This window comes from Hippichthys cyanospilos, chromosome 1, assembly GCF_059441005.1.
Source record: "Hippichthys cyanospilos isolate Australia breed blue-spotted pipefish chromosome 1, RoL_Hcya_1.0, whole genome shotgun sequence".
Lineage (NCBI taxonomy): Eukaryota > Metazoa > Chordata > Actinopteri > Syngnathiformes > Syngnathidae > Hippichthys > Hippichthys cyanospilos.
The window spans coordinates 29,840,001-29,860,031 of record NC_142369.1 but is presented as its reverse complement, the minus strand read 5'-3'; the positions used below and the strand labels follow the sequence as shown (position 1 = coordinate 29,860,031).

At 42.0% G+C, this 20,031-nt stretch overlaps 1 protein-coding gene across 2 annotated transcripts in view; it reads left to right on the top strand.

The window, feature by feature from the left end:
• Positions 1–1,507: 1,507 nt before the first annotated feature.
• Positions 1,508–20,031, top strand: part of msi1b (musashi RNA binding protein 1b) — a 19,431-nt gene continuing 907 nt past the window's right edge. Inside the window, exons 1-13 of one of the 2 annotated variants that reach the window (XM_088404338.1) lie at positions 1,508–1,810; positions 2,054–2,094; positions 2,497–2,578; positions 2,706–2,790; positions 8,098–8,139; positions 9,063–9,155; positions 12,246–12,294; positions 12,782–12,864; positions 12,934–13,051; positions 15,573–15,653; positions 17,252–17,308; positions 17,462–17,521; positions 19,826–19,980. In XM_088404338.1, coding sequence (XP_088260464.1) covers positions 1,752–1,810; positions 2,054–2,094; positions 2,497–2,578; positions 2,706–2,790; positions 8,098–8,139; positions 9,063–9,155; positions 12,246–12,294; positions 12,782–12,864; positions 12,934–13,051; positions 15,573–15,653; positions 17,252–17,308; positions 17,462–17,521; positions 19,826–19,980 — 1,005 coding nt within the window. In that variant the 5' untranslated portion in view covers positions 1,508–1,751. The remainder of the gene's footprint in view (positions 1,811–2,053; positions 2,095–2,496; positions 2,579–2,705; positions 2,791–8,097; positions 8,140–9,062; positions 9,156–12,245; positions 12,295–12,781; positions 12,865–12,933; positions 13,052–15,572; positions 15,654–17,251; positions 17,309–17,461; positions 17,522–19,825; positions 19,981–20,031) is intronic. The other variant, XM_088404254.1, reaches the window with a different exon arrangement.

The window sequence follows — 20,031 nt, the reverse complement described above, 5'->3', positions numbered from 1 at the left end:
TTTACAGAGGAAACTCCTCATCAATGTGGACAAAGGGCAGTGTGTGTGTATTCCTGACATTTTAGGCACTTCCGTGACGGATTCTCCAGCCCAAAAGCTGCGTTCATCAAGATTGCTGACATGCAGCACGCATGTAGGTGTTTTCTCGCCCCAGTGTTCCAAAAGAAGCAATCATTGGTAATGATATGCAATCCACACAGTCCATCTCCCATTAGTGAGACTTTACAGGCTACTGCTTACTAGCCCTCTGTCGCCACATCTTCCTAGGACCCCTCAGACCCCACCCCCACACTACCATTCAATCCCATTGATCATGCATGCAGAAATTTAACCAGCCCTTCATTCATGCTCAAATAGCCCTTGTCCCACTTCCAGAGCTTCATCTGCTGTGAAGGGCAGGCAAGTTAGCAGACTGGACACTGTGCACTAAAGCAAGACCATAAAACAAATTCTCTCCCTGCACATCCTTAGCTATACACTTTATGGCTGCTCAAGAAGAATACATACAGTTCATACACTCTCACTAAGCACGCTATAAGCAAATGTGCTCCAAAGGTTTATTTTTTATTTTTTTAAGAACTGCATGCGCCTTACATCCAGCACAACTCAAAGCTGCCATTGTCTCTGTGTGAATTACTTTGGCTATTGATTTGTTCTTAACATTGGTTACCAGGTCACATGTTGAAGCAGTGTTGAGAAGATTAGTTGGAGCTGGCTTTGGCACTAATTAAATACTTAAAGTCCAGCAGTGAATGAGCATAGCACTTGAGCCTCCTGCTAGAAAGCACTGCATCAGCTAGTTGGCAGCAATAGGGTATTAAAACATAAAACTTGAGGTTGACTAAAACCTTAAAATGCTTGCTTCACAGAAGTACCATTAAAAATGAGGCTTTTGATGCAGTAAAAAAGAACTATCAAGTGATTCTCAGAAATAGCTGAGAAGTGAGTCTGAACTGTCAACACTCGCAAGAAAGCTTTTTTTTGGTTTTACTTTAAAAAGTCTTCATGTGTTTTTTTTACAGAATGTGATGTCATTCAGGTACATTACTTAAAAGGACAATGTGTAAAAAAAATCTTACACATTGTCCCTTTAAGTGAGTCATAGAAGCTTTACTAAGATGTTCATGTACGTATGTGTCCTTATCTGCAGCACACACCGCGAAATACATGATATAGCTCACCTTTGAAAAATGGACAATAATAAAGAGAGAACGAGAGGGAAGTGAGAGCGAGAGAGAAAACTGTTCAACAGGCCAACAGCAGCAATCTAACAATTTCTGGCAAATCTGTAATCCCGTCCCAAACACTCCGTAAACATGCATGGCAGGTGTTTGTATCGGACGTTCTAAATTGTCCTTAGGTGTGCTCACCAATGATACTAGTGGTCATTGATTCCAACTCGGTTCCATTTCTATCTGTAACGTGAACGCAATGCGTGTAGGGCAGAGTGAACCCACACGCTTTTATTTTTTCAAGTCCACACCAGAAGCGGCTTCCTCGCTCACGGTGTCTTTGCCCCGCGGTGGCGCCGCGTCCCTTGGCTGAGGGATGAGGGAGCGTCAGCAGCGTGGACGGAGTCGAGGACTAGGACGAGGACGACGAGGAGGTGGAGTCTGTCCCAGGCAGCATCTGGCCCGCTCCCCTCTGACACCACGGGCCAAACCCGCCCTGAGCCTCTCACTCACTGCCCGCCTGTTCCCCCGCACGCCTCGGCGCAGCACCCGCACACCCGCCACCAGGACACGGACGGAATGGACACGGAAGGAAGCCAGAACAGCCTGTCCACCACGGACTCCCCTCACGACCCCTGGTAAGTCAAAAAGAAAACTTTTCTCCCCCCCCTCGCTCGTGTTTTCCGGAACAAGCCTTGCATTCTGCGGAGGCTGAGGAGCGCGCACCTCCACACTGGCTGCCTTCATGATACTTTTACTGATCCTGTGCCGACCTCCAGTTTCATCAACAACTTTGTTTGTTTGTGCTGCACTAGCGCACAAATATTCAATTTAGCGAATCCCTCTGCCTGCAAATGTAAATATTCTCTTTCTTTCCACAGCAAAATGTTTATAGGTGGACTCAGCTGGCAAACAACACAAGGTACATCTTCAAAATTGACTTCAATACTCTGCATGGATTGAGGCAAAGAAGTGCCAACTTGTTTGAAAATCTGCGTTTCTTAAGAGTTCCACTTGCTAATGCTTAAGATGTTTGTTTTCAGTTTTTCCTTGGACTTGAATGAATGCATTCATTTAGAAATTGCATTTAAAAAGTGTGATTCTTTATGTTGGTTTAAAGACGGGTTGAAAATAAAATAATTCCTTATTTAGTTGCCATGTGATTAAAAAAAACCAACAGAAATCTTGCTGGTAATTTTGACATAATGCCTTTTAATCCCTTAACTTTTGTTTGACAGAAAATGACAAATGTTCTCATATTTCCTCCTGCTCTGCGGCACTGTTCTCCACTAATGTGTCCCCTTGTTGCTGCTTTGTGTCCCAGAGGGTCTGAAGGAGTACTTCTGCAAGTACGGCGAGGTGAAGGAGTGTATGGTGATGCGAGATCCGGTTACTAAGCGCTCGAGGTGAGCTTGGCGTCTGCCCTGAAAGTTTATCTGTCCTCCGTGATTCCTCACCGCTCATAACATATCATTACGCGTCGACATAGTTTTCACTGTCATTAATATGCCCCCCACCCCCCGATGTCCACAGAGGCTTTGGATTTGTCACCTTTGTGGATCAGGCCGGCGTGGATAAAGTTCTGGCCCAAACCAGGCATGAGTTGGACTCTAAAACAGTGAGTTCTCTGTCTTTACTTGCCTGGCTAATCTCATCGCCCGCAGTTTGATTAATGGATGTTTTTTTTTTTTTTTTTTAATACGCCTCCCTTAAAGCTTATGCATTTGATTACTGTATGTTTACTAAAGCTTCCTGTGGGCCAATGTTCTCACTGTTCATGGAGATTGACTGTCCCCGTTCTTCCGTCTTGGATGCTTTGCATGAGAAAGTGACAGCGGAGACACTTGGGACAATCTCTTTGCTTTCTGCTAAACATCCAGCAAAATGCCACCCGGTGTCAATTTCCATAGAAACAAGGCGAGTTGAGCCGGGTGAATTCGCCCTTTGCCATTCATGGATTTGCTTCTCCGGAGAGCAAAACAAACTTTTTTTCTCGGTCGGCCTTTTCTTGTCATTCCCGAGGGGTGGAAATGACCTCCCGAATAAAAGTTTCACTGCAGAACGGGCAAACGCAACATAAGGGAATGAAGGTGTGACGGCTGCACCAAATAAACTCCTCTCCAACACTTCCAAAGTGATAAAGTCGTGGCAGGTTATTCCACCTGCACAATTGTAACTCGGGATGTTTTAATCTTGCACGAGAGAGTGTGTGTGCGTGGGTGTGTGTGTGTGTGTGTGTGTGTGTGTGTGTGTGTGTGTGTCAGTGATGAATGTGGGCCAGTTTGGGAACAATGTGACTCCGTTGGTCGCCATAGGGACAACAGCTCCCACCTCTCTCTCTGGTCAGTGGGAGTGGTGATGGCGGCGGGTTATTCGCTGTATTGAAATAAGGAGAGGGTACTCCTTCTTTCCCTTTTGTGTGCTGAATGATGCAGCAACTCAGGATGATTGAGGCAATGATAAAGAAATTAGAGAAGCTGTGCGAGAAAGTTTAGAAGTGTAGAATAGTATAACTTTCAAATGAAATGAATGAAAGTGACTTTTTTTTTTAATGGTTACCCCTTTGGCAGTATCGTGTCACTTGCAGGGACAAGGCCTGTGTCACTTTGTGCCACCATGGTTGGACGCCACTAAATCGCCATGGGGCTGGTCTCTATAGTGACCCCCCCCCGCTTCCCCACAGTTGAAGAATGGCTCTGTCACAAAAGAAAAAGAGGCAGATAACAATGCCCATCATTTACAATTATTTCTTGGCTACCACAAGACTTTATAAACAGGCACAGTCAAGGAGAGTGAAGGTCATTAAGTTCTCCCGCCTCATGATAAGCACATTTTTCATAGCACATTAATGATCCCCCACCCCTTTTTTTTCCCCTTTTTTTTTTAATGTTGGTTATCCTCATTGGTCACAGAGGTGGATGGCGGTGGTTGAGACTCGGGCCAACCTTTGGGATTGGTGTTTGACTTAGAGAAAAGTAGAGCAGGCGAAGGGCCTTGATAGTTACTGGTGGAGAACTCTCTTGGCGGCCACTCATACTACCTCTACACCCTCCCTCACACTGACAGGTTATCCTGTTAGTAAGGAGAGAGAAAAGGTTCTCTAGTAGCAACAAAAAGAATGTGCCATGCTGTGAGCGAATGAATCGCTCAGGCGCTGCTGGAATGAGTGGACCTTTGCACAGCAGTGAGGCTGCCGAGCAAATACTCAATTTATTGCTACTCTCAGTGTTGAGGCGCATATACTGTAGTGGCAAGTGTAATGTAACCACTAGCCTTTGAGTTGGCCCTCAGCTTCCTGCCATCTCTAAACTGGGTTAGTCTGATACTAACTGCACATTTGTTGAACAACGTTTGCTCTGCTTGAAGTCTGGTTAACTATTTCAGCACCTCAGCATAAATGCAACGGGGGAGGCAACCCCTCTCTGTGATTAGTGTTAGCTCTCCTAACTAATAGGATTGGAATCAACAGGCTTGTTCTGGTCCTCGAGAGCCGCCCAGTCGGCATGCTGCATTGAATGTGTTCGTATGGGAGGTCACTTGTTGCATACCGTAGCTGGGATGTGTACAGTCAATACAAAAAAAACTACCTCCCATTGTTTAAATCCAGGTTTTTATGGTCTAAAACATGAGACCAAGATCAATGATTTAAAAACGTTTGCAACCCATAATGTGAAAAAAAAAACAACTCAAATGAAGAAAACTAAAGAGATGTAACCAAAAACAGAGATAATATGGTTGCACAAGTGTCTACGCTTGCTCAGAACTGGGGTTGACTTTGTAGCTTATTTTGAGAATTAACCACTCACATTCAAACTTACACCTGCCATGATTTAAAGTCCCTCTCATTAGGCCTAAATAAATTCTGATGTTATAGTCTGCTTTTCTCTAAACGGCACCGCAAAGTCCAATGAGTCACTTTTTACTTTTTTTGTTTGTTCATGTGATGTTTACTTTTTTATGTACTATGTTGAGCCTGTTCAACAAATATTACTGACAATTTGTCTGGAAAGCCTCAAGCCCTACATCAACAGAAGTTTAAATTCTGATCTATGTCATTTTCGAAAGCATACAATTCCGAGATTGTACAGTTCACCATACCAGTGTTAGCATAAACCTTTATGTTTGTACACGCCTACTAACATCTTAACTTAAGTTGGGGTTTGTTGCACTTTAATGGTGGTAATTACGTGTTGACTCTTAACTCAATTTTGGACGTGATTTACTCATTTTAAACACGGTTTCATCCCAGTTACAAGTGTGTGTGTTAGCTCAGTTGTTTTCTTCTTCTTGAAGCGAGGCGCTACCAATGTGGAGTAAACATATTTTTGACTTGCAACTCATTCTAGTGCACTTGCACGTACGTTTTTGGAAATATGGTACAATAAAGATGGAAATTACGAATGTACTCGCTTGTATGTTCAAATATACTTGTAGGCTGTACACTCAAAGTACAGCATTTGTTCCCACAGCACATAGGCAATAGCTTTATGGGATAAAATGCTATCTTTATAGCATGTTGATAAAAAAGTATGCTACAATGTATTTGTAGCATGTATAAGTACATTAGAATGTATTTGCAAGTAGGTATCCTGCATTTGTAAATACATGTGAAACTATCTATACATTCAGCTCAGCAGCTACATGCTTCTGTAACATCTTTGTAAGTTTTATTTTTTGCTATTTTTTTCGGTTGACTTGAACAGGTTATAGCTCACATTACGGGTGGGAAAGGTTTTCATATGTTTTGTCTTATTCTATGTTCTTTTGTACATCACAAAATCTGGCCGTTCAAATCAGGGTGTTTAGACTTTTTGTATCCAATTTAGATGCCAAATGGGATTGTTCTGATTCCCTAATTCTCTCTTGCAATTACGGCCAGCTTCACCTCACTCAGCCTGCAGTAAGGTCACGTCTCTGCATGCTCCGGGCTTCAAGATGCATGCCAGCATTCTATGAGATGAAAATGTGCTTATTACATTTGTTTGTTTTTTTTTTGCATCCATCTCTCAACATGTCTGTCCACCACACAAATCACTTTCATTAATACAGTCATTGTTGAATGTCCACTATCCCCTTCCCACTCACGTGCTGTGTGCTGCCCTGTTTGATTTTGTTTGTTTGTGTGTGTCTGTTTGTTTTGAATGTGCACAGGAGTGTTGGCCATCAGGAGGGCTGGTGACCGGAGGTGACTATCAGAGTAGTCTAGCTACTATAGAAACTAAACAGTAGAGTCTGCATCTGATCCTCCAGTCTTAGCCTTTAGTCTTCTCACTCTTTAGAAGAGAAACAAAAACCCGTGGCAATTTCGAGCCGTATTCAAGTAGAAACACGCTGCCGTCTTCGTTCTGGTAAACGCATGTGATTTACCATACATAGAGGCTCTAGCTCTCTACCGTACTGTAGTTTAACTTTACCCTCTCATGGTCGCAAACTAATCTTAGCGCTGTTCCGCCTCACCATCTGTTAGTGTAACGGCGGTACAGTGTGGAGTAGTCTAGTTGATCTCTACCTCTGTTAGATCAGTTTAGACTCAAATGCAACTTTTCTAGATTGACATTCTCATGGCATGGTGTGATGCTCTCTCTAACATTGGTAAATAAATAAATAAGGTACGTGGACTCAGCAGCCACACAGCCGAGAAAGGCAGTGAACACAGATGCTCTCAGTAAAGCGGGCACGGCCCCGTAGACGAGCTCGATATGATGCGTTGTTTTCGTCACAAACCGAAGGAGGCAAAAACAAACTAACACAAACAAACAAAATGTGATGGATCTACTGTCGCTTTGGTGTGATTGACAGCTCCCCTTACTCTATCCTGTCTTCCTCAACCTGGCCACCTCTCACTCTCACTCTGACACACTTCCCCCGATTCCTCTCAGGCTGTCCTCACAGAGGTGAGGTGGGTTTGTGATTGTGGTACCCGTGTGAGATTCCAGGAGCTCACATGTCACATGGTGGTGACGAGAGAGGTGGGGGGTTCGCTGGACATTCCCAGGCATTCCACCTGAGCGCCGCGACACACGCATGCACGTGCACGCACATAGGAATAAAAAGCACAATCTAATTAGGTTCGCATATCGATATTCAAATGTTTCAGCTTTGTGAGTCACTTTTTCTCAAGGCTTTCTCACAAGTTATTTAGTGAGGCAGCTCAAACTGCTCACAGTTAAAGTCAAAATTTGTTTGGATTTCAAATTTCTGTATTTTAGAAAGGCACACACTGGTTGTTATCACATATTGCTCTTCAACAACAACAAAAAGCCAACAGCACTGGAAAATAAATTGTGAAAAATGCTTTATGGTTTTCTTGCCAAGGTTAGATGGCATCATTCGCTTTTGATTTCATTGTCTAGTCCAGACAGGCCTCAAATAGTGTGACTACTTTTGAGATCATTGATTGCTACGTGTCTCTCACTGTTGCAAGTGACTTTGGACTTGCCGCTGGAAAACTGAAACAAGACAAAACGATGGAAAAAAAACATTCTTCTCTGTATGTAATTTAGATTAAGATATTTTCAAAACAACTGTAAATGGTGTATTCATCCTATATAGCCCACCCAGTTGTTTTACCAGCATACTGTTTGCACTTAAGTACTGTATATTCATGCACTACATGTTTTAGTATTATAAGCGGAATCAATAATGGTATCGATTCAATCTGATCAATTTTCATCACCAGAGGTTATCTTTTTATAAGAAGGCTGAAAAGAGAGAAATTCGAGTCATGCGTGACATTTTTTTCTGGCCACTGATTAAGAAAACAGTTATTACCTATAAACTGATTAGGTGATTTATATGATACCTTGAAATGATCATGTTTGAGTCAAACTTGACCAGAGCTGGTGCATGTTTATGTACCCGACAGCCCCAAATAACATGCCACATCACTTAACAGACCTCTCTGTTTCTGTATTATCTTCTATAGATTGATCCTAAAGTCGCATTCCCCCGGAGGGCTCAGCCTAAGGTGAGTTATATGTAATCTAAATTTAATGGAACTGTCATGCACTATTCTGGATTATAGCCCAAATTTAATGCGTGATTGTTCATTAATCAAGTCTCACGAATCACAACCTTAGTGGTCTATTCTTACTAATAGCCCCTAAAAGTATGCCTCGTCATAGCCATTTTGTGTCACCATTGGAGGATTGTCTTTATTATGCAACATATATAAAATAGCTGAATTAACAGTTGTATTTGTTTCTATTTATGACACCTGCATCTGATTAGGAAATTCAATCACTTTCAAATGCAAAGAAAAGCTTAAATAATGGTGCATAGTGGGAGCGCTACTTCTTTTGCAGACCGGGTGACTTTACACTATCAGGAGCTTGTAATGAAGCTCAGACGTGAGAACATGCTGTCTGGTGTCATAGCTGTAAATCTCGCTGATCTCCTTTCCTACTGAATACCAACAGAAATGTATCCATGCAACCAACCTTGTGTCAGATGTTTGAAAAAGTCACAGCAATCTCTATGGAATCTTTTTTTCTTCTTTTTTTTGTTTGTTTTTTTATATCAATGTGACAAAAAGCAAATAGATTATTTGGTGACATGCTGCTTGTTCCGCTGCCGTGTCACCAATCCTGTTAGAAAAGCCCGAAATACTTACAGGTGTTAAGTGCAGGCTGTACCCGAGCAGGCCTTTGTGTTTGCTAGACACATGGTGGCTTCTAAATTTAATCAGCTCCCCTTCCACTCTTTTAAGTCTCATTTACTTATACCCAAAATATGTGTTTATTTGTTTAAAGATATATACATATTAAGACCAAAATAAAATATAAAATACTAGTGCAGTAATTCTCGTGTGAATACTATTTGTAATATTAGAGCAAAAGTTAGGCCAATGTGATTTTAGTGACTTTTTTTTTTTTTTTAATTGCTTAACAGTTAGTGACTCGCACCAAGAAGATCTTTGTGGGAGGCCTTTCGGTCAACACCACTATAGAAGATGTCAAGCAATACTTTGACCAGTTTGGAAAGGTAAGTGATTGTTGGAGTATTTTAGCAGCCCTAATCGATATGCTAAAGCGTGCAAAATAATACTCTTGCAAATCGTCTTTTTAATGACCAGTCATTCACCAGTTAATTCACCAGAAAAACAGGCGTTTGCTTGGAAGCGAAGGAGTTACTGTGAAGTGGAAGGCGAGAACGTGGGGACAGGGGGGAAAAAAAGCGCTGGAGAGGGTAGCCGGGGCCAACTTAAGAGGCTGAGAGGCTCCTCAGAGCCCGAGCAGCAGGCGAAGTTGGGGGATACTGGAAGAGTGCAGAGAGGAGGAGGTGGCGGGTGAAAAAGTTTTGTGGCGAGTGTATGGTGATGGTTAGGAAGGAGGAGGGATTATCAGAATCTGAATTAATCTGATGTAACAGCTGCTCCTACCCACAACCCCCTCCTGACCCGTTACCGTGGTGACCTGGCTTGGCCATTGTCCCCAAGTAATTCTGTGGGTAAGGGGTTTTGTTCTGAAGGAGGAGGGACGGGGAGGTGGTGTTCGGGGGTGTTTGCATGCGGTGGTGTGTTTGGTGGGGGTCAGCTTGAGTTGAGAAATGATTTTGAAAAAGTTGACTCATTTGCCAAAGGCTCTTAACGTATCCCTTAAAAGTTTGAGCCCAGGCTAGTCGTTCAAAATGTTGCTGCGTTTTCCACATATGTTCTTACAAAGTGGTGTTTTTTCAGAAGCACAGTGCGGCGAATAGATGATGGGCCCACAAAGGCAGTGACGAGGGGGCTTGATTGGGAGAGGCATAAGAGAGGGAAGTGGGGCAAAGATGGGGTGTGGGGGAGATTTACAAAGGCCTCTGTACAAAGACAGGCAAATATTTTGTTCATTAGGTCGGCAAGGTTCCCGGCATGCAGGAGCATTCGACATGAATTTGAGCAAACGTTCCACCGAGTAACAGGTGGACGCGAATCTTTCAAACTTTTTCAAAGTCAAACCCTGTGAAAACTGTCTTCCATCCATCGTATCTCCAACAGGGTGTCACATTATTTTTCCGTGCCAAAGGTATGGCCTCCTGGTTCCCCGAGCTCCCATCTCAATCATAGCTGCGAGATGAATTTTGCCGAGAGAGATATCGAGGGATGGCCGGTGAAATGTGGGCTCCAGCCATCCATGGAAGTTCCTGATTAGACTGCCTCACTGGACCTTTTGTGTCCCGTCATGGCGAGGACAAAGGAGAGCGGAGAGGGATGGGCAGGGGATAACAGGGAAGATGAGAGGTGGAAAAAAAGGATAAGAGGGAATATTGTCCAGCGGCACACCATTAAAGTGCTCACAGTTTGAAATATTGAGCAATGATGTGCAAGTTAACACTTTGCGCCTTTTAAACAAGATGTTCCCTGATTCTCTTCCTGCTTGTTACTGTGAAGTTTCTCCCTTCTCTTTTGTTTACTGTGCAATCACAACTCCTTGACAAAGTGTGTCGTGGATGTCTTGACACAGATGTGAGGCACCCATCGTTTGGCCTCTTGGACCGACAAACTTGTTCGAGCCGATAAAACAAGAAGAGCATGCTGTATGTGTTAGTTCAACATTGGGGTGGAGGGAAGCCATGATTTGAGGTCCACTTTCATACTGACACTCCTCTCTCACCTCTGACCTTTATGGAGGCAAACTGCCCTTGGGGCTCTACACACACACACACACACACACCTACACGCACGCCCGCACACGCACACACACACCCTACACTCTCTCTATGGCTCTGTGTTGGCAGACGCATACAGTCGGCGTCAGTATGGATCAAATCCACTGCAGCATCTAGTACACTTATAATAGATCAAGAGCACACTGATGCATTTACCAAATGTTTCTTCATGGGAAGACTTAAAGGGGAAGTCAACCCCCAAATTTTCTTTGCACCAATATGTGCCCCCACTAGTCCAAACACAACATTCAGAGTAAGGTGTCTTAGGTGCGGCCATTCTGCCACTCGCTGTCAACTGAAAAGGACATCGCGGCCGCTCGGCGCTCACGTAAAGGCAATCGCGACTCACCTGTTTTCTGTGCTTGTTCATGTGATGTTCACAAGCTGATCCGTGATTGGGCTTGGCCTGTGCATTGTCCCGCTGTGATGTCATTTTCAATCTACGGTAAATGGCAAACTGGCCACCTCCCGAGACGGATTAAAATGGATGTATTTTGCTGTTCGTTTCATGTTCCATAAATGCAATATCAAATCAGACTCTATTACCGTAAAGAAAATCTATAAGTTGACTTTCCCTTTATGATTAGAGTGAATGGAAATATCAGGTAAAAGAGCAGGTCGACTTTGACATCAGAAATTCTATGTATAGGTGTGAATAGAATACACACCTGGAGAGGTCAAAAGGAGAAGAGGAGAAGGAATTATAGTTGAGTGTGCCAACAAACAAAACCTCCAGGCCTCTTTGTTCCCCCTCTCTTTTAGTCTTCTCTTTCCCCTCCCTCTCCTCTTCGACCCAATCTTTTTTTCCTCCGATTCTCTTACAGCCCTCTGTTCTCTCTTTCACCATATGTCCACCTGTCGCTATTTCTCTCACTTTCAGCCCCTCCCTCTCTTCTCTCATCGAGGCTCCACCTGTCTGCAAGATTCACCTTTTACATAACCATGTTTCTCCCTTTGTGTCCCCCTTTGTCTCACTGGCGCTCTCCCACCATTGCATTGAGGAAGCATATTTGATGTCGGCCTGGGCCCTTTCATGAGCACTTTTCGCACAGTTGCCATGGGATTGTCAAACTTTGGAGGGTAGAAAGGGGGCAGATTATGTGCTCTCTGAGAGGATTGTGAGCAGGCGCTTTAGCAGTGACTTGCAGCTTTGCATGCCACCCATTATGTGCCTTGGGCACACACCCAGCAGGGCCTTGCTCCTTAGCAGCCCTTCATATTTTCCTGTCTTTGCTTCTTCTTTCATAACCTGCCGCTTGCCTCCACTCGCCTCCCTCCTCCTGCTCCTCCTCCTCTTTCTCTTTGCGCCTGTCCATCTGTTGCAGAGCCTCCCCGCAGAACTTGAGAAGGGCTGAGGTCAGGCAATATGCCGTGTGGCAGGGGAGAGAGAGCATAGTGTCAAACTGTCTTGTTTGTCCCCTCCAGGTCGACGATGCCATGCTCATGTTCGACAAGACCACCAACAGACACAGAGGTGAGACGGGCTGACCTCCTCACTCTGTCCACTCCCCGCGACTCCTACCTTTCTTCTCAACCGCTTCCTCAAGTTACTACTTTTCCTCCAGTCCTTCCTGGATGTCTATTGATCCCCCTCCTTCCCGCAGAGCTCCTTCCTGTGGGCTGAGCTCGAGGAGACAAACGGGGCTAGTCTAATTAGCCAGTCCGTTAATCAGGATCAGGATAAAGCCTCCTTAAGCACCTCCTCCCCACCCTGGGACTGATCGATTATGACAGCCTACCTACCAGCTTTGCCCTGGCCTTCTGGCCAGGAAGGGGGGGAGGAGTGGAAGAGTCTCTGTGCGCGAGACTGTCTGCATGCGCGCGCGATTGAAGGAGGTTAAGCAGCTATTACAACTGATTACGCTGGACTATTAGCTGTAGCAATGTGCATAAAGGCATTCTGTCTGAGCCCTAACATTGTGTGAAACTTTCCCCTCATGCACTCGCTTCGTCCTCATCAGGGTTCGGCTTTGTGACGTTCGAGAATGAGGATGTGGTGGAAAAAGTCTGCGAGATCCATTTCCATGAGATTAACAACAAAATGGTGAGAGGTTCGGACTTGTAATTTTGCGCCGGCAAGTTGTCTGAATCTGTTTAACATGGAAACAAACAGGTGGAGTGCAAGAAAGCTCAACCCAAGGAAGTGATGTCCCCCACAGGCTCGGCCAGGGGGCGCTCTCGGGTAATGCCCTACGGAATGGATGCCTTCATGCTGGGGATTGGTATGCTGGGTAGGTTCATATTGATCGGAACAGGAAGGTACGGTGGCCCTGAAGTGCAAATCACACAAACAAAAACTTAAGCAAACAAAAAAAGGTAATCGCATACAAAAACAGAAACATCTTACAAGAGAGAAGCACACAAGACAAAAAAGAGCAAATAATTAAAATATGTGTTCTGTTCATCAATAACAGTTAGGCGTTAGAGCAGTAGTGTGCAGACTTCCGTCTGTGTCCTAATTGTTCTATTAATCAATAAATACATGAAAAAAGTGGCTGCTTCTCAACTATTGATTGTCTGCAAGAAATTGTAAATGATGGAAGAAATCTAAACATTAAAAAGAATGCTTTGAGCGGGTCTTGAACCCATTTCATTTGTGTTCAAAGGCAGATGCTTAACCCACATTCCCACTTGACGACGTAGTTATCCCCATTTACAGTAATTAGATGCCTTAATATAGTGCTGAATTTTGCGTTTTGACTGGTTCCTGGGAGGCAATCCAACAGGGCCGTGATTCTCATAATGGCAACGTTTGAATGAGTGGATCGCTCATTTTTAAGAAGAAAAAAACGTACTGCTCAAAGACGAACGTTGCTTACATCCTATCAAGTTGCCCCGTCATCCAATCAGCAGTGAATTCACGCCGCTCACACCACACTATTTCAATTGGAGAAAGTTAGTGTGCTCCTTTTTTCTTTTGTGCTTCTTTTTTTTTTGCGTGCTCCTTTATTTGCCTACTTCTTTTTTTTGCCTGCTTGTTTTTATTGAGTGCTTCGTTTTTATTTTGTGCTTCGTTTTTGTGTGCTTTTTTGCATGCTTCTTTTTGTGTGCTCCTTTTTTGCAACCTCCTTTTCGTCTGCTTATTTTCTGCGTGCTCCATTTTTCGTACATCTTTTTTGTGTGCTTCTTTTTTGCAAGCTTTTTTATTGAGTGCTTCTTTTTGGGGCGGCATGGCTTAGTGGTACAGTGGTCGTCTCCCAGCCGAAAGGCCGAGGGTTCAATCCCCGGACCATCAAGACCATGTCCAGGTATCCTTGAGCAAGACACTGAACCCCCAGTTTCTCCTGATGCTGCTTCATCAGTAGGTAAATGAGTGGTTAGTGTAAAGCGCTTTGAGTACCTAAGGTAGAAAAGCGCTATATAAGTGAAAGACCATTTTCCCTTAATGCACTTTTTTTATTGTTTCTTTTTTCTCATGTGCTCTTTTTTATCATGTTCTTTTTTTGTGTCCTTCTAACTTGTAAGGTGCATGTTTTTTTTTTGCGAATACCTTTTTTGTTTGCTTAGTTTTTTGTTTGTGTGATTTGAACTTCAGGGCCACTGTAAGATGGAACTAGTAGCTCTTCTCTTATCTGCGCCTCTGAAACTCTATTCCTGCACTTGTGGCCTCTGCTGCTTTGAAGGTCACATGACACATAAAAAAATGGAAAGCTGACCAATCAAATGGATTTAAACTGCATTTCTGCTTCACCCCCGTGTACCCAAGATCATCTTGTTGAAAACCCACCCATCACCCAATGAGGTGGCATAGGTGCCAGGACAAACTAATGTATAGGAAGAGTCTGGACTACTTTTAGTGTTCCTGGGTGCTTTTTTACTTTGGAAATCTTTTAATCCCCATTATTTACTACAGTTACTGTAATAACAGTTATGTTATTTCAATCACTAAATATTTAATGTCAAATAGCACATTATCAATATGTGCCCGGCCTCAAACGAATAGTCATCAATTTGCCCCATCTGACATTTGATTGACGCTTACAAAGCCCCTTGAGTGCCACACATTTACCCTAACTTTTTTCAAAAACATACATGGATGTCTGAAACTTTCCAAATGATACATTTCTGCTCTTCACTATTCCTAGAACATAAAGTCTTGTCAAAATATTTTAAAGACCAGTCACTCACTGTATTTAGTGTTCTGGTTTGTTCCGTTTTGAATTAGACACACTTTTGCTACCACCTACTGTTCAGTCAGGTAACTGCAGCTTGTTCACTCGTTTGTTTCCAAATCAGTTTTCTAAGAAAATTACTTCCTTCATTGATGATTTACTCCTTATTCTATATGTATAGAAAACCTTAGCTGTATGACTATGTTTAAAAAACCATTGTCTTGCATAGTCTTGTGTTTAAAAAACAAAACAAAACAGGTGTACAATACCACAACAACACTTGCAGGTCATATCGTATTGTACAAGGCGAGCCAACATTTTGTTTCTATTTGAATAGTTTCCAATTACGAAAAGCAAAAAAGTGTTTTGGACCTCCCCAAAATCTGTGATACAGAGCAACTTTTTACTCACTTTCTTAACCATGCTTGAAGTGCAGTTTGGGATGATATGGTTCGGTTAAACCAGCATAGTGGCCAAGCGGTTACATCTGCTGCACAGTTCAGAAGCTGTACTTTTGATCTCCAACTCCAGATCTATTTTTAAAAAAAATATATTTATTTTATAACAACCATTGTTTTGTATACGTCTGATCTTGTGAACATTATCACATCTAATTTCCACCCCTATTTTTTCTCCACAGGTTATCCAAGCTTCCAGACAACCACCTATACTAGTCGAAGCTACGCCGGCATCACTCCCGGATATACTTACCAGTTCCCTGGTAAACATAACACATATTCGCATCATGATACATGATTATGTTGATTTGATTGTGTTGCAAGAATGAAGTAAAAATGGTTTAATTCAGCACACAATGACATTCAGGTTCTCGCCATGAAGGCTAACTGACAAGCAACGACAAGCAACAAGCAAGATAGATCCTATGAAATCCGTCGAAGGGTTTGGTCAGATTTTCTTGATTGACTCTAATGAAAATGAACAATCAATTTCATTGTTTTGATTCTTTTTCAATGGCAGCGTTGTATTTAAGCATGCTAATCCTGCCTGGAAGATGATCAGTTGACCATAGTTGCCGTACATTATTTAGATAGGAAACCAGTTGAACCTGTGTTAACTGTTCTCTATTTTTAATCGCGGCCATATTTAAACTGTAGTGTGTAAAATATACAGTTTTACATTGTGACATTGGGCCAAATTCTCTTATAATTTGTAAATCTCTTTGTAAAAATCTTTTTTTTAATCAATTTGTAGTTTTGGTCAGGCATGTGGGTTTTGTTTTCTGTCCCCCCCCTCACCTGAAAAGTGAAAATTTTGGAGGTACGAGGATTTAAAAAATTAAAAAGCTTTTACAGAAATAAGTTACATTGAGAGTGTAAATTGCTGCTTGTAAATATCAGGGAGTGGAGTCACGTCTGCTTTGCTTGCATGTGATTGCGTCTGTGCAGTATTCCCAGTGTTCATCCTTCACAACCCTGCTATATGACTCTTTTAGGCAATTGTTTTTTTAATGGCTTCTTACAGTATTTTTTTGTCATTTTTTTTTTTACCAATTGAATGCTAATAATGCAGTTAAATACATAACTACAATGAATATATTTTTCCGGAATGCACTGTCGTCACATTACCCAACCGGCATAGACCTCACATCTTTGTTTCTTTTTTGGAAAAATATTTATGCATCGCATTTTATTTTATTTTTTTGCATGTTCAATGGTATCGCGTGTATGTGTTCCAAAGTGTGCTTAAAAACTATTAGTTAAAATGTTTACTGCTAGCCAGAAGGGCAAAACTATTTATTTATTTACTTATTTTCAAACTACGGATTTTCACCTATTGTGGTGGGTCTGGAACATCCCTCCAAGCAAAGGAGGATCCATTCTATTCTCCAGTCTTTCTTACCATTACGTCATCAGCCCGTGTGACTGAATTGTATTACATGTATAATTGTGCTTATGAGTTTAAATACCCTGGTACCTTTTTAAAATGCAGACCTTCTCATCATTTTCTTTTTTTTCTTTGTTTGCTTTTTGTTTAATAATCGCACTATTCTAAAGTGCCTTATCCTCAGACGAGTCCCCTACACACTAAACCTCTGAGTATAACTGCATTTAGTGGGTCCTATTTGTTGTTTCATGCATATTTTAAAACATCCAAACTTTATATCATGTGTTATAAACCATTTTCTATCAAGTAATATGCTTTCCCCTTCCTCAAATGTTGTTCGCTGTAGTTTGGCTTCTCCACACTTCCCACCCTCACCACTGGGGTGTGTTCCAGCCCATGTGTTTGTGTTGACCTTTGCTTGGCCGTCAAAGGTGGCATCTAGGACTCAAAATCACTGTGATGTTTCTGTTATAGAGTTCCACTTAGAGAGGACTCCCCTTCTGACTTCACCCCACCCCCCTGAACTCACAGGTCAGTCATTCCCTCCTGTGGACTTTACAAGCAGCACACAGTTAGTCTGGTACACACCCCATTTAGTTGACACACACTTTTAACTTTTGCACGGCACATTTTTGTCTTTTTATGTTTTTTGTTGTTTTTTACATGGACCTTTTCTGTCTTTAGCCATTCCCCTCACCGCATATGGACCAATGGCGGCAGCAGCAGCAGCAGCTGTTGTCAGAGGTAAGATTCTCTCATTTTGACCATGATCCTTTTATTGTATTTTGTTGCATTTGCACTATGCTCATGTGCGGTGAGGGTTTATTTATTTATTTATTTATTTGAACACTGTCCAGAAGTATCTGGTTAGGGTCAGTTTTTATTGTGCCCACACCAGCATAATGGATTTTAACTCAAGATATGAAGTGCAGACTTATATTTTTTGACGTATTTCAATTTCACAAGATTTAAAGTACATTATGGGCCCAAAATTAGGAAATAAAATCATATTAAAGATTACAGTTTGTATTAACACGGTTTCGTGCTTTGTCCTAATTTCCCGATATTGTGACCAATAAACTCTTCCTTCATATTTACCGTTTTACAGGAGATTAAAAGAACATTGAATCAATTAAGAATTGGAAATCTGAAACAGTGAGACCTTATCATTCTATAGAATTAAACAACTATTAAGATGAACAAAAATTTGGGGAAACAACACTTCCATCAATTGTTCCCAAATGATGCATTTGACTAAAGAAATATGAAACCTTGTTGCAGAAATTTGAAAAAAAAAAGTCATAATGTTCCTTCAATAACATAGATTCAGAATGAATGTACAAACTGTACAAAGGTTTGAAATCTCTGCGATTGAACAACAGCAAGGGGTGCTCCTCGCCTACTGCCCAAATACTGCTGGGATAGGCACCAGCAAGCCAGTGACCCAGAAGAGGATAAGCAGCTATGGAAAATGAATGGATGGATGATTTGCATTTTTTTTCAACCTATCGTATATCCAATTGAGTACACATTTTTTTTGCAAATACAATATTCACCCATGCTGCATTTAATGCCCTCAACACATTCCAAAAAAGCTGAGACCAAGGCATGTTCTCCATTTTTGCATCACCTTTTCTTTGAACAGGACTCAAACATTGTTTTGCAAATGAGGACACAATTGTTCAGGCCTTGTTTGTTTTTACTTGGCTGGCAATGAATGAGTTACATCATTCGCTACCATTGGCAGCTACAGTACTATACTGTAAGTATAAAAAAAAAAATAAAAAATCTATTTTAACTGGGCAGTGAATGGGTTAATGTGCAACCTAAATTCCTCAGCAGTACACACATTTCGAATCGGAGACGGGTGTGGACTGTGGGCAGGCCAATCCAGCGCTCTTTTACTAAAAGATATAAAAATAAATAAATACATACATTTTAAAAAAAGAAAAAAAAAAAACATGTTGTGGAATGCTAGGTTGCTTGAATGGCAGTCGATGTTTAAACCTCCCAAACGCTCCCGAACCTGTATATTCCTTTCAGCATGTCACGGACGTTAATACCCCCATGTTGGCTTTTGGCCTTACCGCTTACTTCCATGCTGAGATTTCTTCAGATTCTATGTTGGTTTTTGGCTTTACCACTTAGGTGCAGCGATTTCTCCGGATTCTCTGTTGGCTTTAGACCTTAACGCTTACATGCAGAGATTTCTCTGACTCCTTTGACAATAAATGGTCAAATTGATCCATTTTTTTACAATTAAATATGAGGAAACACTGTTTTTAATCTGTTGGACGATTTGCTCATGCAATTTTTCTCAAAGGGGTTACCCTTTCCCCATTCTTGCTTGTGAACAACTGAGCCTTTCAGGGAAGCTTTTTTCTTACCCAGTCATGACACTCAACTGTTTCAAGTTACCCTGTTCACGCGGGGAATGTTACAAACTGGTGTTTTTTAGGATTCCTCAAATTTTTGAGTTTTTTTGTTGCCCTTATCCCAGCCTTTTTGGAATGTGTTGCAGACATCAATTAGTCTACGTTTGTGTATTTCTTCCCCTTTGGGTACTTGTAGCAGAAATATAGCGGGGAACATGTCAGCCTCCTGTGTAAAATATTTGCGGATTACTAGACTTACGATTATATTCAATATAATGCATGTTAATGTGATACAACATGTGTTTTTGCATATTGTTGACGTTTATCATGGACTTTAAAAATGAAAGGACTTTTGTTAACTACTTTTGGTTCACCAATCTGTCGCTAAGTATTACACGTCGTACCTGTAACGATAGGTCGAAAAGCATTTGCAAATCACAGCAGACGTTTACACAATATTCTAACTTCATTAGAAATAGGGTATGGAAGTGGATTTCATTATACATTATAAAACATACCACAAAGTGAAAGTTTGAATTCCCCTTGAGGTATTTGGATGATTAGGGGAAATAGTGGAAATAGTAATCTGTAGTTAATTCTCCATAAAACTCCATTTGAGTGATTAAACAATATCATTTGCAATCTAACTATGGCGATGTTACGGCACCTTTAGGTTCTACCCCATCTCGCACTGCTGGATTTTTGGGAACCAGCAGCCCGGGCCCGATGGCGGACCTTTATGGAACAGCTGGTCAAGAGTCTGCAGTCAGCAGTTACCTCAGTGCTGCCAGTCCTGCTCCGAGCACTGGATTCAGCCACAGTATTGGGGTAAGACAGTGCTGTGAAGACAGGGGGGCTTATCAAAGTCAACCCTTCAAT